At 33.5% G+C, this 23494-nt stretch overlaps 2 protein-coding genes across 3 annotated transcripts; both read left to right on the forward strand.

Moving 5' to 3' along the window:
• Positions 1-6352: 6352 nt before the first annotated feature.
• On the forward strand, positions 6353-14419 carry LOC106383046 (disease resistance protein RPP2A-like). Of its 2 annotated transcripts, XR_007315781.1 has the most exons (8): positions 6353-6707; positions 6785-6860; positions 7133-8225; positions 8390-9431; positions 9518-9817; positions 9909-10754; positions 13854-13954; positions 14051-14419. XR_007315781.1 is itself a non-coding variant. In XM_048738757.1 (6 exons), exons 1-6 carry the CDS (start codon positions 6603-6605, stop codon positions 10413-10415), a joined length of 3123 nt encoding a protein of 1040 aa, XP_048594714.1. In that variant the 5' UTR covers positions 6353-6602; the 3' UTR covers positions 10416-10925. The 2 variants fall into 2 exon arrangements, 1 of the variants encoding a protein (XP_048594714.1); XM_048738757.1 differs by lacking the exons at positions 13854-13954; positions 14051-14419 and having other exon boundaries at positions 9909-10925.
• Positions 14420-14589: 170 nt separating this feature from the next.
• Positions 14590-19653, forward strand: LOC106383045 (disease resistance protein RPP2B). Its single transcript, XM_013823157.3, has 7 exons — positions 14590-14764; positions 14839-15506; positions 15606-16689; positions 16789-17100; positions 17194-18246; positions 18334-19034; positions 19109-19653. Exons 2-6 carry the CDS (start codon positions 15019-15021, stop codon positions 18985-18987), a joined length of 3591 nt encoding a protein of 1196 aa, XP_013678611.2. The 5' UTR covers positions 14590-14764; positions 14839-15018; the 3' UTR covers positions 18988-19034; positions 19109-19653.
• Positions 19654-23494: the final 3841 nt, after the last annotated feature.

A 23494-nucleotide genomic window follows, 5' to 3' on the forward strand; every position in this document is an offset into this window, starting at 1 on the left:
TTTAGCTTTTGATGCTAGTTGGAGAACAAACGATTTATGATATTTATTTTGGTGTGTTTTTTTGTACATAGTCTTTGTGGAGATGTATTTCTATATTTTCAGTTCGTAAGTGATGAAGGAGTTGTTTTTTTTTTTTTGAACATTAAGGAGTTGTTGAAAGCACTTAAATAAAAATGTGGAACATATGAAAATTTGAAAATGTTGCCTATGTGTGCACTGAAGTGATGGTTTAGGTGTAGAAGAAACCAACATGTTCCGTGGGTTTGGTGTAAAGTTTGAACTCATATTATCTTTATTCTATAGTTGATTCTTCTTTTCTTCTATTTTCCTTCTACATAACATTTAAAATACCAAACGTATTTTAGGTTGTAAAGGCCATCATAAGGGTTTTTAATGGAAAATTGCATAATCCTTTCTATGTATTGTTCCTCTACATTGGCAACCACTTGTCACCGTTAACCATTTTTCATTACATTGTAGTACATACTTCTTGTTTAAAGTGGATCTTTTGCGAAGAATGTGAATTAGGTTTATGTCGAAGGTGGTTTCAGTGGCAGCTTCAGTTTCACTGTGGTTACTTTCAACAGAGCTCCAGCGGTTGGGGTTTGGAAACTCCTTGCATGTCTCATCTCAGTATGTACTATTGATTATATAGTGGAACAAATAATGAAAGTTGTTATAGAAAAAATGTGAATGTTAATGTTATTTTGATTTGAAAATGAACTAAATCTTTAAAATCTGTTAATATAATTTCGTTTATTTTCTTACCCATTTTTAGGGTGATTGAACTCTAGTTTTGCATAAAGATACATTATGATTGTTAGGAAGAAAGAAATCGTAAATTTTGTTTATGTTCTTTTTTGCATAAAGAAGATAATAAATTATTGACTTGCCATTTTTCCTTGTTAATGATGATGCTTGGTGGTCTATCCATTGTATACACTTATAACAATTTTTAAAGGATATATATTGAAAGAACAAAATTATTTCGTTAAAATAACGCTATTTCATTTATATACAAAAATGAATCCTCATGAACTTAATGAGGGAACTAGAGGGAGCACAAAAATGGAGCACGTAGACATTTAAAGTTATATACAAAAGCAAGAAAAAACTTAGCCAAGAACACTAAAGGGAACGTCATCATCTTTTTATTAAACTATCCTATAAGACCCTCAAGCTCTAAAAGGCTTCTGCAGTCTACAACACCATTGCTTCTCCGCAGGAGGAGCCGCGTCACCATTTCATCAGCCGACAAGAAACAAACAACAACCACCGATACGTTATCAAATGTATTTAGCCTTGAAGCCTCTAAAGCAAGCTCTCTCACTTCTTCTTGACTTGTCAAAACGTCCCAAATCCCCTCACATCTCATTATCAGAAACTCGTCTTCCTCTGTTAACGTATATGTTTGATCTCTGGCTATGCTATGAGTGTAGATCGTGACCCTCGTGATGTCCTAATCGCCTAGAGCTTGTGTGACTTAGAGAATGCCATTTAAGTAACCGTCACTGACGAAGCTTCCACTCTTGTTCTTTCTGGTAAGTAGATTGGTCTGTCGTCTTGAGACATGTTTATTGCTTCACCTTCTTACAGAGAACAGCTCTGCAATCCCCTGCATTTGTCTCAAGAAACAGAGAACAACAATCATGAGCAAACAAACTGATACCACTCAAATTACCCTAGTGAGTGTTACGAGGTTCAGATGTAGTACTTAGGGATCGAATCCACAAGGAGCTAGAGAACAATTAAATCTAGTGTTTATTAATTCTAAAGGTTGTAATGTTTTAAATAAAATAGCAATAGTAAATGATAAATGTAACTTAGGTTGGAAATGATATTAGATGCAGGGCCACTATTCAGGTGTTGGAAATGATATTAAACTTGGGCCTGACTGGTTCAAACGCAGCGGTTGCGGTTGCGGTTGCGGGAGTTTGTGGATGCGGGCGGTTGCGGTTTCTAGCGGTTTTAAGAGATTTGTACGACTGGTACAGCGGTTAAAAATTGGTGCGTTTGCGGGTGATTTATGACTGGTTAACTACCAAATGCGGTAACAGTCAAATAATAAATTAACAATATTTACATTTAATATAATTATAAAAATATCAAAAATCATAAAATTTTAATAAATATAAAATTTATATTTAGAAAGTTATAATTTTAATTTTTGAAAATTTATTGAAATTGTTTTTATTATAAAATTTTATAACATTAATTAAAATATAATAGATATATTTTAATATTTTCATAATTTCAATTTTAAAATTTTTATTAAATATTTTTACTTTTGTATATATATTGTTTTAGAAAAAAGAAAAAAAATTTACCCTCCCGCAACCGCCCGCAACCGCAAACGCTAGCTGGAACCAGCTTTTGAATTTATGAGATTCGGAGCGGTTTGAAGCGATTTAGAGCGATTTGAGTGATTGTTGCAAACCGCCGACAACCGCTAACAACCGTAAAAGCTGCGTTTGCGGGTGGTAGCGGGAAAACCAGTCGCCCCCTTAAACTTAAACTTAGGTTGGAAATGATATTAAACTTAAACTTAATAAACTTAATAAATTTATTAAACTTAATAAATTTAACAAATTTATTAAGTTTATTGAATGATTAAGTTTATTAATAAATGATTAATTTTATTAAGTTTATTAATAAATGATTAAGTTTATTAAGTTTATTAATAAATGATTAAGTTTATTATGTTTGTTAATAAATGATTAATTTTCTTAAGTTTATTAATAAATGATTAAGTTTATTATGTTTGTTAATAAATGATTAATTTTATTAAGTTTAATAAATTTATTAATTTTTATAAGTTTAATAAATTTATTAAGTTTATTAAGTAAATTTAACAAATTATTAAATTTATTAGCAAAACCATTTAAGTTTATTAAAATTAATTAATCATTAAGTTTATTAAGTTTAGTAAATTACGGATTGACCCCATTAACTTAGCTTAAAATCAATTAATCCCGATTGTGATGTTGCCACCATATTATTATTTACTTCGTACATGTGACATGTATTAACATAAACTTCGTGTAGTTGTTGACACATTCTTATATACTGAATGGTTTCCAGCATATTAGTGTAAATTTCGTGTAGTTAGGAAACTTTTTTCCACAAAATAATACCCATATGAACATTTCAACGTTGAAAAAAGAGAACATTTCAACGTTGCTAAAAAAGAGAACATTTCAACATACTCATTTGCCATATGTTTCACTATATTGGTTTTATTATTCAAAAGAAAATAAATTAATAAAATTAGTTTAATTAAATTAATAAATTATCTTAGAATATTAATAAAGACCTGCTGCGGACATCTTTTAAGAAATTGTACCGTTAAGAGTGTTATCATAACAAAGCCATTTTAGTATTGACTAGCCGTAAACATTTCCGCCACGATGTATTTCCCTATTTTTTCCTCTAAAATAAAGAAATTCTATAATAGAGATGAATTTGTCTCCAATGTATTCTTCTATTTCTTCTTCTAAAAAAGAATATTCTTCATATATTCTTTTCTAATTTTACAAATAGTACATTTTATTTGTGAAAGTTGAAAACCAACCCAATTTAGTTTAACATTAATAAAATTATGATATTATTTACACTGAATATTTTTATAGAAACTTTTATATAAATAAGAAGTATGATTATATATTTATATAAACAGTACATTTTCTCTAAAAAATATTTATTTTGGTTATAATTGTTAAAGTAAAAAGTTGAAAGATCATTTTGTGAATAAAAAAGTATACCTCTATTATAGAGGAATGCTATTTCTTCTTCTAAATATAGAGGTAAAAATAACAATCTCTGTTTTAGAGGAAGAAATATAGTAGAATTAGAGTGATTTTACATCTAAATACTATTATAGAAACAAATATAAAGGTGTGTTGGAGATGCTCTTACACTTCCTCACTCTCTCCGCTTCTTCTCCACCACAACCTTCCATAACCTGCCGTTAAAGCCTCCATACTAATTTTATAATTTTTTGTAACATAATATTGAGCATGTAAATCTAGCATCTATTCTATTAATTCTGCAGCATGACCATTTGATATTTGTTTGGTCCAATTATTTATCACTTTCTTAAAAATTTAACTGCCATAACATGTATATATATTATAACCTCCGCTTCCCTTGGTATTTTATAACCTCCCGATGAGAAAAAAAAATAACCTCCCTTTCCCTTTACTTCCTATAATTTCGGGATGCATTACTTTGAGTGGAAAAAGTATTCGACTACAATCATTGACAGCAGCCAATTCATCTATTAGATGCTTTGATTTTCCCATGCCTGATACTATTCTGTATATACATTATCAATAACAATTAATAGCATTTATATTCATAGTATCAATAACTATGTTTACAAATAAATAAATAATTATACTAGCTTTAAATATCGGACGGTTTGAATAAAAATATAAATAATTTGGATAATTTTAAATTTATGGATAAAAATATTCAGGTAATTTTGTTAATAAATAGTATTTTTAGTATATTTAACTATTTAGAAATTAAGTATAATTAATATTTGTGGGTATATAATTTTATTTTAAATTTTTTGATACCTATTTAGTTAGCGGTTTGGTTCTGGTTCAATTCAATTTTTGGTTCCAGAGTTATATGATTCACTTGATTATTTATGAATTACGTTTACATGTGGGTTTAATTTTTTGGTTCTGGATAAATGTGTCTAAGCCTATATAATATCTTATATAGAAATTAGGGGAGGCCGTTCGAATACTCATTCCGATTTGGTTAGGATCTAATTCGGATTTTGGGTTTTCGGAGTTTAATTATTTTATAAAGCATTATATATCTAATATAAATCACATATATAATTACCATAATTTATTTTTTTTGCAATATATTTAGGTCGTTTGGATAATGATAAAACTGATTCTAAAACTTATTTTCTTACTCATAAAATAAAAATAATTGAAACTCATTAACAAATCAAATTATCATATTATTTCTCAAACTCTATGTATGATCGACACCTAACAAAAAATTAATTAAACAATTTCTCATTTAATATAAAATGAAATTTCAAAATAGATTTAATAAATTAATTATAAACTTGTATAAATGACTTAAAACCTCTTATCATAACTTAAAACATATGAAGAGCTAAGATGAATAATTTTATAAATCTATTTATAATTTTTATAAATGATTTATAAAGATTGTATGAATTTTATTAGACATTAATAGTTATTATAATATACAAATATAAGGCTTTATATAAAAATATAAAATCATTATATTAATTTTAATAAACAACATTGTTTATTATTTTATGTAGTTTACAAATATATAAAAAAAATTGATCAAACATTATTATTCTTTCTATATTTTCAACAAACAGTTACCATAAATAATTATTTGTAATATTAGGTAGACTTTTGAGAAGTGATATTAACTGGTTATAGACTTATTGTTTTCTATTAAATCTAATTAAAAATAAATAAAAATTAAAAATTATCGACCAATCAATTTATAACAATTTTTAAAAATTTCATAAATGATCCACACAAAAATAAAAATATCTTAAGTGACTTCTCAATTAATATATAGTAAGATAGTAAGATGAGATTTTAAAAAGAATTTTGTAAATTAATTTATAAGCTCTTATAGATAACTATTAACTCTTATGATAATTTAAAATATACAATAAACCACGATAAATAATTTGATAAATATTTTTATAGATGATTTATAAAGCATATAATATGAACTTTCGAAGATGTTAATAGTTATTATCATAATTTTGTATAAAATATAATTCTTTTAAATAAGAATATAAAATTATTATATTGATTTGTATAAACTGTTTGCTGTTTATTATTTTATGTATTTTAAAAATATAGAAAATGATCAATTTATTTCTTTTTCTATAATTTAAACAGTTAGTTAACATAAATCATTATGTGTAATATTATGTAAATTATTTGGCAAGTCATATTAATTGGTTATAGACTTATATTTCTTTTTAGATCTAAATAAAATAAATTAAAATTAAAAATCATCAACCAATAAAATTATAATAATTTTGTAAGAGTTCACCTATACGTAAGCAAAAATCACTAAGATAACATCTCAATTAATATATAGTAGGATATTAGTTAGAACAAGTTTTAAATTAATTACATATCTAAAAGTATAATTTATAAGCCAAAAGTTTATCCGAGAATACAGTTTACCAAACTATTTTCATTTGTATATTTGAAACTATTTAAATCATTCTATATTTAAATCGGAATTATCCTCTAGTTTATAATAAGAATCTGAATTACGAGCTATTTTCGTTTAAATTCTATTAAATTATTCGAAAACTCAGCGAACCAATTTATAGGCTAAGGTTGGATTCGAATCCATGAGACGACGTCTGTTGACTTTTGACTTTTGACTTTAGGGGTATCCTCAAAGTTTATCTTCTCCATTTGCAATTCTGCATCTGCATCTGCATCTGATATAATGGAAACTTTGAGGCTGTGAAGCAGCCGATAGATAGATAGATTATTAGTTTGCTCGTTGCTGTCACAGCCTTAGATTATCATTAGCACTGCTGGTGTAGTTGGATCAACAAGATGAACAAATTGACGACCATGTTTGGGTCTCTTGGGAGAAGGAGTTCGAGTGTAAGTACAAATGCTTCGGGTGATAGGAAGAACCCTTCCCAGGAATTAGATAAGGTGTTGAAATTCACCAACAGCTTGTTCAAAAGTATTGATCTTTTCTTTTGTCCCAAAGTTATAACTGGTCTTTGCAGGTGTTTCTTATGACTCTGGATCTACGTGATGCTAAGACCACAAATAAAGTCATGGGCAAAGTTTATAAGATCCCAGGTACACTTTTAACACATCTTTACAAGTTATTGGTTAATGGGCATAGATAAAGCTTGTTTCTTTTGGCTTCTAAGGTCTAGTTCCTAGCTCTGGTTATGAGTCTCTAAGTTTTAGGAGAAGAATATTAGTGGTAGCATGTTCCATTGACCAATGATTTTCCCTAGCTGCTAGTTATTGAAGCGTTGGTTTCTTGGATATCATGATAAATCTACACAGTACCAATATGACCGTGGAATTCAAATGCGCTACTCCTATTTTGATTTCTTGTTTAGGTGTCTCTTCTGTAGTCATGGAGGATGACTGCAGGATTACATTGACTGGGACAGCCGATCCACAGAAGCTACTCAACAAGCTTAAAATTTACCGGCCTATGATACGGAAGATTACGGTAAGCAAGAAGGACGATTCATGCGAAGAAGAAGGTGTTCTCCTAAGCAAGAAGCACCATTCAGGTGTAGATGATGATACTGGCAGTGAGCAATGGGAGAAAGGATATAAAAAGTTGGATATGGATGGTGGGGGAGAAGCGTACAGTGAGTTGGATATGGATGATGGGGGAGAGGCCTCCAGTGGTACGATGAGTATCATGAGTTCACCAGCGTGTATATGGGAAAAACCAGATTACTCTGGTTCAAGGGACGACATTCAAACCGCTGCAGACAATACCACAACTATGACTCCCAACAGCGATGACTGGTACCCTTTCTGCGATTTCCTCAGCAATCGTATGCCTCCGTTGACTCCCTTTGGGTGCAGCGCCGACGATGTCATTTATTTTCTTCGCACGCGGCAGGTTTCAGGCGGCATCGAGGCTCTTGCTAGCCGCCTCAGTGCTAAGACGGATGCATATGTCCTAAAACCTGAGGACAATCCTTTTCGCAGCGCGGCTGTAACATCATACCTAAAGGCTGCGAGGGAAATGACTCGAGAAACAGAATGCATACTAGTATTTTCGTGCAATGACAACCATGATGTGGATGAGACATCTTTCATCGAAGCCATCTCAAAAGAGTTGAGCAAGCGAAAGGTCATCCCTTTCGAATATAATCTATTGCGAAGAGAGAACCTGGATGAGGGGTTGCTAGACAGATCTAATGTTGGTATCATGATCATTTCAAATACTTATGCTTCTTCTACACAGTCCCTGGATCATCTGGTGGCAATCATGAAGCGCAGGAAAGCAACAGGCCTTGTAATTATTCCTATATATTTTAAGGTAACACTTTCAGACATTTACGGGTCGAAAGGCAAGTTTGAAGCAGCATTTCTGCAGCTTCAGAGTTCTCTCCAGAAAGACAGAGTTAAGAGATGGAAAGCGGCTGTGTCTGAAATCGTGTCCATTGGTGGAATTGAATGGACAAAGGGGTAGATACTAACTTCTCTTACTATGTGTGTGTGTACAATTTGGCAGCTGTTCCCGTAGAAAAGCCTATAAGATTTCCAAAGCGTTAGCGTATCAACATATGAGGATTAAATCTTATTAGTTTGATGTTAATTTAGTTCTTCTATTTTCTGTGTCTCTTTTGCAGATTTCAGTTTATACTTGCCGAGGAAGTTGTAAGAAATGCATCCCTAAGGCTATATTTGAAGAATAGCAAGAATATGGTCGAAATCTTATCACTGTTAAAACATTCCGAGTGTTTAGATGTGGAAATTTTTGGACTCTGGGGTATGCCAGGAATAGGCAAGACATCTCTCGCTAGAGAAGTCTTTGAGATACTGGTTCCGCAATATGACTTGTGTTACTTCCTGCAAGACTTTCATCTGGAGTTTGAGATGAAAGGGCTGTGGCAATTGCGTGATGATTTCTTCTCTAAAATATTTGGAGAAGAAAAACTAAGTTTAGACGCTTCTGATACAAAACTGAGTTTCATGTGGGACCGGTTCCATAATAAAAGGATCCTTGTTGTCCTCGATGACGTCAGTAATGCCAGAGATGCAGAAGCTGTAGTTGGAGGGTTTGGCTGGTTTTCTAAGGGACACACAATCATTTTAACGTCTAGGAAAAAACAAGTTCTTGTACAGTGTAAAGCTAAAGAGCTATACGAGATCCAAAATTTATGCGAGTTTGAATCTTTACGTCTCTGCAAACAGTATTTAAATGAAGAAAGTGAGGTCATCTCAGAGCTTATAAGCTGCAGTAGTGGTATTCCCTTGGTTCTCAAAGCTTTAGTTTCCTCTGTATCAAAGCGGCATATAAACAGTGTGAAGGAACATCTCTGGTTCTTGCTAGAAAATTCTCCTAGTCTGATTGAAGATGCATTTGGGAGAAGCTTTGATGGCCTAGATGAAAACGAGAAGAACATATTTTTGGACATTGCATGTTTTTTCAGAGGGGTGGACATGGATCATGTGGTGCCAATACTTGATGCTTGCGGGTTTTATACAAACTTGGGAATCTGTGATCTTATAGATGAGTCTCTCATTAGCCTTCGGGGCAATAGGATAGAGATGCCTATTCCTTTTCAAGAATTTGGTCGATTTCTTGTTCATGAAGAAGATGAGGATCCATGCGAGCGTAGCAGATTGTGGGACCCTAGTGACATCACTAATGTATTGACTAACAATTCAGTAAGTTTATATGTGATATTTCATGATTATTATTTATTTAGATTTCAAAGCTGATGTTTCCCTACTAATGTGATTGTCTTTCTCAGGGAACGGACGCTATTGAGGGCATTTTCCTAGATGCGTCTGACATGACCTGTGAGTTGGGTCCGACTGTATTTGATAAGATGTGTAAACTTCGATTGCTGAAGTTCTATTATCCCACCTATGGGAATCACCAGTTCATGCTAAGCTTACCTCAAGGCCTATACTCTTTGCCTGATGAGTTAAGGCTACTTCACTGGGAGGGTTACCCTCTGGAAAATTTGCCGCAGAAATTTAATCCTGAGAACCTTGTACAGCTAAACATGCCTTACAGCGACATGGTGAAGTTATGGGAAGGGAAGAAAGTAAGTGTAATATTGTGTAAACTTCAGCTTCTTGCATTTATTTGTAACCTTTGATTTGACGACTGATCTACGTTTTTCATATTGTATGCAGAATCTCGGGAATCTGAAGATATTGAAACTTAGCCACTCCGAAAAGTTGACTGATATCCGGATGTTATCAGAAGCCTTGAACCTTGAAAATATTGATCTCGAAGGATGTACGAGTCTGGTTGACATCAGCTCATTTATTCCTCGTTGTGGGAAGCTTGTTTCCTTGAATATGAAAGACTGTTCTCATCTGCAAAGTTTGCCGGCAATGGTTGGTTTAACATCTCTCAAGCTTCTTAATTTGTCTGGTTGCTTAGACCTTGAGGAGATTCAGGATTTTGCACCAAACTTAAGAGAGTTATATCTAGCTGGAACTGCCATAAGAGAACTTCCATTGTCAATCGAGAATCTCACAGAACTTGTTACACTCGATCTGGAGAACTGCAAAAGGCTTCAACAACTGCCAGTTGGAGTAAGCAACTCGAAATCCATTCTCAAGCTGAAGCTGTCTGGCTGCGCAAGTCTTGGGCGTCTTCCAAAACTCAAGGCAGTAGATTATGGAACATCTTAGTTTGTTGAATAAAATTAAAGTGTTGAAGTTTCTGCGGTTCTATCACACACTTCATTTGAGAGTTAAGGCCAGACTTCATCCAAAAGCCTTCTGAATTCTCTAGTTCACAGAGTAAATCAGACCCAAGAGGTGCTTGATCAACAACTGTGCTGAAGAACGTTTAACTACCCCTAAACGTCCATCAATTCACGGAGTCTGCAACCACTGATCACGTACGCTTGGATTTATCACTGAAGCTGGTGTGTTTCAAGCTAGAAACAATCAGCAATAACCGTGCACGATCTGTTTCGCAGTTCCTGTTCTACCAAGTAGTTCATTACCATGCCAAATGGTGTATGGGTTAGTTCTCTTAATATTTTTGTGTTTTTTTTTTTCGTTTTCTGTAGGTGGATGCTACTGTTATTTTCCTTAGTTGATAGTTAATTTCCCTCCTGCATTCCTAAGATGTGCAACCTGATCTACAAGTATTCTCACTCTGCTGTGCTTATATATATCCCCTTTTTAAATTTAGTTGCAGTCCATGCTGGAATTTTCTGTAGGCGCCGAAGTAAAAGCGGTGGCTGAATAGATTTTTTTTAATACGAACACTTGTTCCCAGCACTTTCCTTAATAGTTCTTTAATCTCTACTAATAAAAGGGAGCTTTTGAGGCTCCATAGGGCGTCCACATCAGCGGAAAAAAATTATCCCGAAAGATGACACGTGGCATAAAATATAGTTTTACATTTTAATATTAATTATTTTCAAAAATTGTAAAAAATATGTAAACATACAGCATTAAAAAATGGAAAAACTACATTAAACATATGTAAGATTACTATTTTTCACTTAAAAAAAAAGACGGCTTATCTCCATAATGTAACATTACCGTTTTATAAAAAAAAACAAAAAACATTATATATAATTTCGAAAATAATAAATATAAGTAAAACATACAACATAAAAATGGAAATACTACATTAAACATAAATATGTTTGACTATTTGTCCAAGTTCTTCTATTAAACATTTCCGTTTTACATTAAAAATAGAAAAATACGTAAAGATTTAAACATCTATCTTAAAATATAAAATATAGACATTAACTAAATATAAAGTATAAAAAAGAGAAATACTCAATATATAAAAAAATAAATAATAAGTAAATATTATAAATATATAAATATATGAATTATATATACAATAATAAGTAAATGCACAATTTTTTAAAAATGGAAAGAGTATATTAAATATTAAACATCTATCTTAAAATGTAAAATATAGATATTAAGTAAATAGAAAATATAAGAAAAAGAAATACACAACTTAAAAACAATGGAAAAAGTATATTAAGATTTAAACATCTATCTTAAAATGTAAAATATAGATATTACGCAAATAGAATGTATAACAAATAGAAATATACAATTTAAAAAATGGAAAACATACATTAAGATTTAAACATCTATCTAAAAATGTAAAATATAGATATTAAGTAAATTAAAAGTACAAGAAATGGAAATACATATACATGAAAATAAATAATAAGTAAATAATGTAAATATATAATATATGAATTATATATGTAATAATAAGTAAATACACTATTTTTTTAAAAATGTAAAAAGTTCATCAAGCATTAAACATCTATCATAAAATGTAAAATATATAATATAAGTAAATACACAATTTAAAAAATGGAAAAAGTGCATTAATATTTAAATATCTATTTAAAAATATAAAATTTAGATATTACGTAAATAAAAATATAAGAAATGGAAATAAACATTTTAAAAAATGGAAAAAGTACATTAAGATTTAAGCATCTATCTTAAAATGTACTTCTATCTTTAAATGGTAGTAAATTATATAAAAATGGATATACCACATTAAACAAAAAAAAAATGTATAGTTTTACATCAAGAAAGTCCCTATAAAACTCATTATTCCATCCACATCAACCTCACACTATTAAGCAAAATTTCAAAGCACTCGAGCAAAAAAATAGTTTCACTATCAACTCTTGCCGTCCCAGAAACCTTTAATGACATTGAATGAGATTTTTTTATAACAACAAACTTTTTGTTAGGTGGATTCATTGTTGGGAAACCCGCAACTTCCAAAAGCCAAACTTATTCATGGAATTGAGTTGCTTTTCATAGACTCAAAGGTATTCTTACAAATTTAAATTAATCTAATCTATAATTTTATTGTTAATATTCATACTAACTCTTTCATGATCAAACCATTTCAGTTGATAACCATTCAAGCGTTTATCTCGAAACACTTCCTTCCTCGCCGAATCAGATATTGGTTCATGTTGGTTTAGTATTGTTTTTGGTTTACTAACCGGTTTAGGATGGTCTTATTGTAATCATAATTTAAGTTGGTTTAGCATATATTATGTTTAAAATAACTTAAATTAAATAATAATAATATTATGCTTTAAATATAATTTTAGAGAGTTTTCAAATATAGTTTATAGAACATTATAGGTGATGAATTTAATTTATTAAATTCGTTTATTACTTAAAACTAAGTTTTTTAAAAAACATACTGAGTTATAAATATCAATGATGGATTGGTGAGTATAACATGAAGACAAAAATATAAATATCTGATTTTCAAGATAAGAAATTCAGCTTTTATTCAGATACTCAATATATAATATCTTAAATGATGTTTTAAAAAATATACATAATTTATATATATAGATTAATCTTCCAAACTTAAACTATTATATTATATATGAATAATGTTTTTAAATAAAAATAATTTCTGATTTAAAATAAAAATAAAAACAACAAATGTTTATTTTCAAATAATGGATGTAATTTACATTATACTATCATTTAACAAGTATTAGATACGTTTTGATAAATCATTATTTTCTATTCACAGAAAACAATAAATTGTTAAACATCAATATCATCTAGGTTAAGTATACGAACAACAAAAATTCAAACATCACAAAAAATATTTACATAACCATTATAATACAATAATTTAATCAAAAATACAATTAAAAAATATTAAAAAGAATAGTTATATACTTAATATTTGAAAATAAAAGATATTTTTGCTAAAATTGTACTTACCTGGCCAAGGAGATCGACCATCTTTTTACGGATCAATCGAATGTTGAGCATGTGGTCGATCCAAAAATACTCTGCAGTTTAATAAAATCTCTAAAACATTTATTCCAACACTCAAAAGATAGTTTTGCTAAATATGATAACTAAATAGCCAATAAAATTATAAAAAAATATTTAAATAGTAAAAAATATGTTAATTTAACGTGTTAAAATTTAAAAATAAATTTTAATTATGACATGCATTTTAACATTTATATAAATATAAATCATAGCCTAAATATAAATAATTTAACAACTTAAATTAGAAAAAAATAAAAATCCCAGGCGTAGCCCGGGTTAATCCCTAGTGTTTATCGTGGTGTGCAGGTTTTGGAAAATATCAACTCTGGCAAGTGGCAACCCGTTAGTGCTCATGGATCCACATATCATATCATTACTCACTGCATGATATGATGATCAAACTACTGGTTAGTTGCACTTTTAGTCGATAGTGTGTTGGATCTATAGAAATTGGCTTCTTATTTGATAATAATGACCTTCTGGTGGCTAAATTAATGATTCAGGTATTAAACTGGAAGTCCATTCGGAACATTGGTCACCGACCTGGTATCAACAGTACGGTATTAGAATATGCATCAAAACCTTTTTGGTAATAATTAGGATACCAAATTAAATAGGAAACAAAATAGAGTTTGGAGTAAAATCTTCTACAATGTCATTATATTTTTTACTCCAAAATGGAGATTTTGAAAGAAGAAAAAATAGTGTAATATTACTGTTTCCATACTGTGCTTTTGGAGACAGGATTTTGTATGCTCACACACACACACACACACATATATATATGTATGCCATGTTTAACTACCACAATTTTGTCATTTTCCTTGTGGAATACGATGACAAACTACATATATCTGGGATTCACGTTCGCAGATCTCTCAAGCGATTTTACGCGATTTTATTCTCAGATATCAGTTTTTGGAGGCAAAGATGTAATTACGTCGCATACTCATTAAAGAATATGCTGACCTCTTGATACTGTCTCTCTTTATTTGTTGTGGAACGTTTCTGTAAGTTTCTTGGTCTGTGTCTGCTGTGGCTTGATGTTGAGCTAAATCAAACATAGAAAATTGAGAAGTTAGATGGATTCTTGCTGCAACACATTGGACCAAAAGCTGTCTCAGTTGGTGAAGATTTCATTGTAAAGCAACTTGCTTCTGGAAATATTACAATGCAACCTGTGGCGATGGATGGACTAATCATCCTATGCATTGAAGGTAAAAAGAACTAGATCCATGTATAATGATCCTTTTCTTTTGTGGTATTAACTTGTGGACCACTCTGCATTCAGATAATACTGATAAAATCAAGGGAGTTTGAAAGTCAACAAAGGTGTGCTTAATAATGCTCGAATAATGCAAAAGAACCTTCGTGGAAAGATTCGTTGTTCAACGCCTCAAAGTCGTCTCTTCCATTTCACTTCCAAAAGATTTTTATACACTATTAGCAGCATCATCGTTGCGATTATTTAATGGCTCATCCTTCTTCCTCCTCGTCTTTGGATCAAACTAAGCGCCAGTTTGACGTGTTTGTGAGTTTCAGAGGCAAGGATACTCGTAATACCTTCACCTCTTACCTTCTTCAGTCCCTACACCGGAAAGGTATTGATGCTTTCTTTGATGGGAAACTCCGGCGAGGCAAGGACATATCAGTTCTCTTTGACAGGATTGAGCAATCAAAGATGTCGATCATTGTCTTCTCAGAGAACTATGCTAACTCCACCTGGTGCTTGGAGGAACTCTGGAAGATAATGCAATGCAGAGAGAAGTCCGGTCATGTGGTTTTACCAATCTTCTACAAGGTCAGGAAATCTGATGTGGAGAATCAGACAGGGAGTTTTCGAACTCCCTTCCAGAACCCAAAAGCGAGTTTCAAGGGACGTGAGCACAAAGTTGCGGCATGGAAGGAAGCTCTAAAGACTGCTTCCAATATCCTGGGCCATGTACTTCCTGAGGAACGGTACTATAGCAAATCTAGCCTTTACTGCTCTGCTTTGTTTTTATCTACCTCTTACTCAGTTTTTATAAACATCTAATTGTTAACTTTTTACTTTGGCAGACCAGAGTGTGAATTTGTTGAAAAAATAGCCACGGAAACTTTCAAGATACTGAATGATTTGTCTCCATGTGAAATCACTGGCTTCCCAGGGATTGAATCTCGTTCCAAAGATTTGGAGGAGTTATTGATGTTCGATAATGCAACCTGTACCCGTACCATTGGGGTCCTTGGCATGACTGGAATCGGCAAGACAACTGTTGCTGCTAGCGTTTACAAACGAAACTACCGTCGGTTTGATGGCTACTGTTTCGTTGAAGACATTGAGAATGAGTCGATAAGGCGTGGATTACCTCATTTGCGTCAGAAGCTCCTAAGTAAATTATTGGATGAAGAAAATGTGGACGTCAGAGCGCATGGGAGATTGAAAGAGTTCCTCAGGAACAAGAAGGTGTTTATTGTGCTGGATAATGTGACCGAAGAGAATCAAATCGAAGTTCTCATCGGACAGCAGGAACTGTACCGGAAAGGAAGCAGGATTGTTATAACAACCAGAGACAAGAAACTGCTTGAGAACAATGCTGATGCAACGTACGTAGTTCCCAGATTAAATGACAGGGAAGCTATGGAGCTTTTCTGCCTCGAGGCATTTTCTGAAAACCTCCACTCTACGGAAGAGTTTATGGATCTAGCAGAGAACTTTGTGTATTACACTAAAGGACATCCGTTAGCTTTGAAGTTGTTAGGTTCAGGTCTACGCCACAAGGAAAAAACATACTGGATGCAGAAATGGGAGAGGTTAAGGGTAGTGCCAGACAAGGAGATTCAGAAAGTGCTAAAAGTGAGTTATGACACATTAGATGATGAACAGAAGAGCATGTTTTTGGACATAGCATGCTTTTTCAGGTCGGAGAAAGCAGATTTCGTTTCGAGCATCCTGAAGTCAGATCGTGTCGATGCTGCAGCTGTGATGAGGGATCTTGAAGACAAGTGTTTCTTAACTGTTTCTTATAATCGGCTTGAGATGCATGATCTACTGCATACAATGGCGAAGGAAATTGGATATGAAGCATCCGTCAAAAGGGAAGGAAAACGTACTAGGCTGTGGAACAACAAAGATATACGCCGTGTGCTGGAGCAGAGCACGGTGAGTTACTTGCTTCCTTAATTGATTTTTTCTCTAGTACATCATATCTACAAGTTCTCCTAGTATTCTGTTTTGTTAACTATTCCTTGATCTTTCTAGGGAACTGGTTGTGTTAGAGGCATTTTCTTGAACATGTCTAATGTCGAAAGGATCAAGCTAAGTCCTGATGTGTTCATGAAGATGTCCAATCTCAAATTCCTGAAATTCCACTATTCTCATTGTTCCCAGTGGTGTGATAACAAGCATAAATTTCAGTTCTCTGAAGAGCTTGACCATATTCCGGACGAACTTGTGTATCTTCATTGGCAGGGGTACCCTTACGAGTACCTGCCATCAGAATTTAATCCAGAGGAACTCGTTGATCTCAGTCTGCATCATAGCTACATCAAACAACTGTGGGAAGATGAGAAGGTACATTCACCTCGTCTATATATAATTTTATGTATCTTAAAAAGATTATTCTTTAGTTTTACTAATTATATAACCATCATCTAGGTGTCACAGAATACAGAAAAATTAAGATGGGTTGACCTCAGTCAGTCACAAGGCTTGCTGAATCTATCAGGTTTGTCCAGGGCCAAAAATCTTGAAAGATTGGATCTCGAAGGCTGTAAGAGTTTGGTTTTGTTGGGCTCGTCAATCAAACAGATGAACAAACTAATTTACTTGAACCTCAGAGAGTGCACTAGCCTTGAGAGTCTTCCAGAGGGAATCAATTTGAAGTCTCTGAAGACTCTGATCCTCAGTGGCTGCTCAAACCTTCAGGAGTTTCAAATCATATCAGAAAATATTGAGTCCCTTTATTTAGACGGCTCAACCATAGAACGAGTTGTTGACCGCATCGAGAGTCTTCGCAACCTCATTTTGCTGAATCTCAGGAATTGTTGCAGGTTGAAGTGTCTTCCCAACGATCTTTACAAGCTGAAATCTCTTCAGGAACTGATCCTCTCTGGCTGCTCAGCTCTGGAGAGTCTTCCACCCATCAAAGAGGAGATGGGATGCTTAGAGATTTTGCTTATGGATGGAACTTCCATCAAACACACACCTGAAACTATTTTGTTGAGCAACCTGAAGGTGTTTTCGTTCTGCGGGTCTAGCATCGAAGATTCCACAGAGTTGGCGTTGTTGCCTTTCTCAGGCAACTCTTGCCTTTCGGACCTTTATCTCACGAACTGCAATATCTACAAATTACCGGACAACTTTAGTTCCTTACACTCGTTGAGGTGTCTATGCTTAAGCAGAAACAACATTGAGACTCTACCTGAGAGCATCGAGAAACTTCATTGTCTGTTGTTTCTTGACTTGAAACATTGCCGCAGGCTCAATTCTCTCCCGGTGCTTCCATATAATCTGCAGTACTTAGATGCTCATGGGTGTGTTTCTCTGGAAAAAGTTACTAAACCAGTGACAGTTCCCCTAGTAACTGAGAGGATGCATACTACTTTCATTTTCACGGATTGCTTCAAACTGAACCGAGCTGAACAAGAAGCTATCGTAGCTCAGGCCCAACTCAAGAGTCAGCTACTGGCAAGGACATCTCTTCAACATAATCATAAGGTCTTGTCTTCATTTTATTCTCTTGTTCCGGTGATATCCTTATCATACTCTCATGCTTATTGTTTTCTTTGTAACCCCCCACTTCAGGGACTAGTTCTGGATCCTCTGGTTGCCGTTTGCTTCCCAGGAAGTGACGTACCCTCATGGTTCTGCCATCAGAGTATGGGATCTTCGATTGAAACCGACCTCCTTCCTCACTGGTGCAACAATAAATTTATTGGAGCTTCCCTAGGTGTTGTTGTCACCTTCAAGGATCACGAAGGTCGTCATGCAAACCGTTTATCTGTAAGGTGCAAGTGCAGATTTCAAAATCGAAATGGCCAGTCAATCAGCTTTAGTTTCTGTCTTGGGGGATGGAACGAGTCATGTGGATCATCTTGCCATGAACCACGGAAACTTGGATCTGACCATGTGTTTATTAGCTATAACAACTGTAATGTGCCAGTCTTCCAATGGAATGAAGAGAGTAACGACGGTAATAGATGTCGTCCCACTAGTGCCTCATTTGAATTCTACCTTACTGATGGCACTGAAACGAAGCTAGAAAGGTGCAAGGTGACAAGGTGTGGGATGAGTTTGCTATATGCTCCAGATGAGAACGACCGTGGGTTCCAGGGAACTCGAGTTACAGATACTGTTGAGCGTACATTGAGTGAAGCTTATGTACCCGTTAGAGGTCGGTCACACTCACAAATTGGAGAAAGAAGGAATGGTAGAATGAGAGATGAAATCCCCTTATGAGTGTTTACTCCAAGACTGGAGGTTCTTGGTCTTGAGACCAACGAAAGGTAGTATACGTTATCATTTTAAAATACAATTTACCATTGAATTAGTAACTCGAAGATGTTGCATTACTTTTCAGACCCTTTGGATGTTCAAAGAAGAGCTCTCTCTACTTATCTGGCTAAAGTTTGACGTCAAGCTTTTCCTTGGGTGTGATTGTTATTTGAGGATGATTGATGAGGTCGTCACCTTACTGCAACTTTGTTCCGCTTTCCAAAATACAAAACAGAGTATGGTTCTCTATCTCTGTTTCTCCCTTTACATGGCATGCATGTTCAGTTGCTTGAGCTTGGTGGAACCACAGCCATTGGTCTACAAGGTTCCATGTTTTGAGAAGGTGTTTGCATAAAAATGTATGTGCTCAGTGTTGAAGGAAGTATGAAGAAAGTCGCGAGATAAGTCCAAATTGTTGAGCCATTATTTGTTTGTTCTGTGGTTGATTAAAGAAACTTGTATGTTTTTATGATTGTTGGTATATGTAATTTGTGGTATAGAGATGATTGTTGTTTGAAGCATAAGGAATGAGTGCTTGTTAGCTACTAAGTTATCTGTATTCATTCTATGACATTAGACTGATGGATTTGGCTTGCCACGAAAGTGTGGATGTTTAGTTTCATGCTGAAATCTCCAGCTCTTTCTTTGCAAACTCTGTTTCTTTTTCCATACTAAAGCTTTTTAGTTCGATTCTTGAATTTTGATTGGTTCAGTATTGACGTAGATATGCTTGACTGCGTTGTTTTGGTAGTAGAAAAGAGTGGTCGTACTTAGAAAGCTTTAAAGATTGCTATGTTATGGTTTGACTTTTAGGTTGTCTACCAGACCAAAGTGTTTACGAATTTGTCAATCAGACAAGGTATCTTTGAAGAGCTTAAAGCTACTAGGAGATTCACGGCTAAATGAGCCAGTCACTAGGAACTATAGAAGCTCGTATGTCATTCTAGTTTTGTTAAATCATGTTCTAATGTTCATGCATCTTTTCTTCCATTACCAAGTGGCCTTTAACATTACTTAGCTATGATTTAAGAGAAAAATGCTTTATTTCTGGAGATTTCTTGTATCAACTTTTGATGAACGGTTAGCCTATCCGTATTCTAAGTTTACCCTCGTCCGAATTAGCATACCACAAGGATTCGTCCATCGTAGAAAAAATAAGTTTGCATCCCACCTCATGTGATGGTTTTGCTATATATAAGGCTCTGACATGATAAGGTGTTGCATAGATGATAGAAAGAGGGAGAGTGATCGGATGGGCATAATCAAGAGCTGCTTCTCCTTCATGGTTGTGCATAGGTCTTCGGGCTTTATTGAGACTTTCAGGCTTAGAATAGTAAGGTATTTGAGATCAGTAAGATGCTTCATGTAAACCTCTTCTTCTAAACCACTGTGTAAGAAGTTATTATGTAGTTTATCAAAAAAAAAAAGAAGCATTATGTACTTTCATCTTATGACTGTATTTCCTATTGTTTAGCTGCGACAATACCAAGGAGCACGCGAACCATATTAGGTTTTGCAACTGGTGCAAAGCTGTAATCTACTCCCTATTTAACTTTATGTGGGATTCAGTTAGGTCTGATAATTAACTTGAGTTTAGTAACTTTTTAGTTCATGGTTTTAGTATATTGGTCATCTCGCTACATCGTTAACATTTTTCTGTCTTTGTATACTTATAGAAGTCGTGTTAGTATGTGCTATGGTAAATAGCTGTGGAATCAGAGAAGGAATTCATCATTTCCTTTTTTGGACATTATAAACTTTGATAAGGTGGTTGTGGGATACAGAGGTTGACATATATGAAATTAAACTTTAATGATCCAAATTAAAGTAAACAATAGCACAACTAAAAGACAAGAAATAAAGATAACATGATAATTCTTTAACCGCACACGGTACAAATTAATGAGTAATGTCTAGACAGCATAGTTGGGAGGGCAAGGTTGAGCTCCAGCATTGTAACCTTGATTAGCTTGTGGTGTCGTCGGATAAGCCGTTGGCATTGCCGGTCCACCGACTTTAGTTATCCCTTGATGTCGACCAATGTAGAAGCATCCTGCACAACCACCAATGGCTAGAAACACCATGAATATGAACAATGGTAGCGAGAAATACACAACGACCATCGCTTACAGGAATTTAGTTGAAATTGGCAAGCAAAAGAGAAATAAGTGAAGAGGATAGTGCAGAAACAAAAGACGAGAGTTCTATGGATTTATAAGGGAATGCTGTGGATGTTGCTGCTAAGTGCAAGGTATTGACTTTTCTTAATCAATGAAATGCAAGAAACATAAAATAGTAATGATGAGCTAGTGTTCTTTATAGTAATTAGATAGTACAGAGAGTATAAGGGAATTGTGTATGAAAAGTCAGATGGTCACATGAAAATTAGCAGATTGGTCTGAATTTATCTATGAATGCCGTTTTATTGTCTCGAGTAAGTCATTAACATTTGTTATAAATGATTTTATGAAGTCTTAGAAACCTATGTTCATTTGGTGGTCTGCTCAAAAAAAAACTAACAGAGTTTTAAGTCATTGTATGAAATTTTTATAATTAGATATCTATAAAACAATTGATCTCGGTTTTAAAAGTATTATTTGCAGTATGTCGAAGTTTAATTAAATCCTGAAAATGTATTCGAAATTGTGAAGAAATACTCATGTGTCTCATATGATAAGAAGCCAAGTCATACTTTTAAGGTTTATTGAGTTTGGTACTGTTGTATTATTATTATTTTGATTATATTTTATGATTGATTCATATGTTTTGGCTGGCAAACCAGTTTTAGTTCATAACGTTTAAGATTAATTATTTTCAACTATGTCCAAGTCTAATTGACTTCAGGTAAGCTTCATGGTTTCCACTTCCATCTTGGTAAATGTAACTAACATGCAAGTTTAGCGGGAATGTAGAAAGTAAAGATTTGTGGATGGCCTTGATCGATCGCCAGGCTAAACATTAGAACAGACATGACAACAAACCAGCTAGATCGATAAGATGGCATGATCAGAGCATGTCCTTATTTTCTATATCAGCAGATGCTCAAATAATAACATAAAATGCATGTACACGTACAGCTTCCATTGAACTTGGTGTGAGAGATGAGAAAGTTACACTCTAGGTGCTCAAGTTCAGCTTAAGATTGGTCTGTGCATCTGAAGAACCCCATAAGATAAAAAAACTAAGTTATAAAGATGAACAACAAGTAGTGTCCGAGGTGGTGCATAAACTTCAAGAAGGGTTTAAGATTTCGAGCTTTGGTCATCATATTCAGTCCAAATATGGAATTAGCACTTCAAATAAAAGCTTCAGTCTCAAAGTATCCGGTCCATTCCGTATTTATCTATTTATCAATGCACTAGACCAACAATTTCGCGGATACAAATATTTTATAAACATACATTCAAACTAAAATATATTTTTTAATTATTAAAGATAAAATCTGAATTTTATTTGAAACTAAAATGTTAAAAATGATAATTCCGTTATAGAACATTATATATTCTAATTTCTAGATGTGATAATTCCATATAATAGCACTTAGCTGCTTAGTTCAACAAACCTGACGCTGAAGTTGTCGACCACTACACGTAATATTTAGCTTTCTGTTACCATTCTTTGTTTTTATTTCAAGCTCTGATTTTCTTGGCTTGATTTGTTTAGGTATGTGATCGGAGATGGTTGTCAGATGGAGGGTATTTCAAATGAAGCGGCCTCTCTAGCTGGTCACTGGGGACTTGGAATTGCTTTCTATGATGACAATCACATCTCCATTGATGGAGACACTGCGATGCCTTTACTGAGAACCTTGACCAGCGTTTTGAAGCTCTTGGATGGCATGTTATCTGGGTGAAGAATGGTAACACTGGGTATGATGAGATCCGTTCTGCTATTAAGGAAGCTAAAGCTGTTACAGACAAGCTCACATTGATTAAGGTAAACTACACAATCTCTTAATTAGCCTTCAGACACTGGTTGAGTCTAAAGACCTTTGGCATTTTGCTTGTGTCCTCAGGTCACTACTACAATTGGTTATGGATCTCCTAACAAGGCGAACTCATACAGTGTCCATGGAGCTTGTGTCTATATAACAAACACTCTCGACTTGTAACAAACAATCTTGCTTTCTCTCTTTTTCTCTCATTTTCTCTCTTAAATCAATACTCACTCTTTATATTCACAATAAGAATTTTTATTCACAACACCAAAGTCATCTTCTTTCTTTAATCACAACACTCTTGATTTCTCTCTTAAATCAACATTCATTCATATTCCTTTTTTTTTTTTGAAACACTCATTCACTTATTCACAACACCAAAGTTTCAGTTTTTATTCATTTTCTCTTTTTAATCTTTAATTAAACAATGTTTAATATATATCCTTTTAAGAACCTCTACATAAAATAGCACAAAACTGTAGTGTCCCTTAGAGCAAGTGCAATGGTGGTACTGCCTCAAGAGTCCTTAGGATT

The sequence above is a fragment of the Brassica napus genome, chromosome A8 (genome assembly GCF_020379485.1).
Source record: "Brassica napus cultivar Da-Ae chromosome A8, Da-Ae, whole genome shotgun sequence".
Lineage (NCBI taxonomy): Eukaryota > Viridiplantae > Streptophyta > Magnoliopsida > Brassicales > Brassicaceae > Brassica > Brassica napus.

What these genes read in the sequence shown, in the direction of transcription:
- LOC106383046 (XM_048738757.1), top strand. Translation starts at nt 6,603, where the DNA reads ATGAACAAATTGACGACCATGTTTGGGTCTCTTGGGAGAAGGAGTTCG. An exon ending in CAAAGTTTATAAGATCCCAG is followed by an intron (nt 6,861 to 7,132) that starts GTACACTTTTAA and finishes TTTCTTGTTTAG; the next exon opens with GTGTCTCTTCTGTAGTCATG. An exon ending in AGTTATGGGAAGGGAAGAAA is followed by an intron (nt 9,818 to 9,908) that starts GTAAGTGTAATA and finishes TATTGTATGCAG; the next exon opens with AATCTCGGGAATCTGAAGAT.
- LOC106383045 (XM_013823157.3), top strand. Translation starts at nt 15,019, where the DNA reads ATGGCTCATCCTTCTTCCTCCTCGTCTTTGGATCAAACTAAGCGCCAG. An exon ending in CATGTACTTCCTGAGGAACG is followed by an intron (nt 15,507 to 15,605) that starts GTACTATAGCAA and finishes TTACTTTGGCAG; the next exon opens with ACCAGAGTGTGAATTTGTTG. An exon ending in GTGTGCTGGAGCAGAGCACG is followed by an intron (nt 16,690 to 16,788) that starts GTGAGTTACTTG and finishes TGATCTTTCTAG; the next exon opens with GGAACTGGTTGTGTTAGAGG.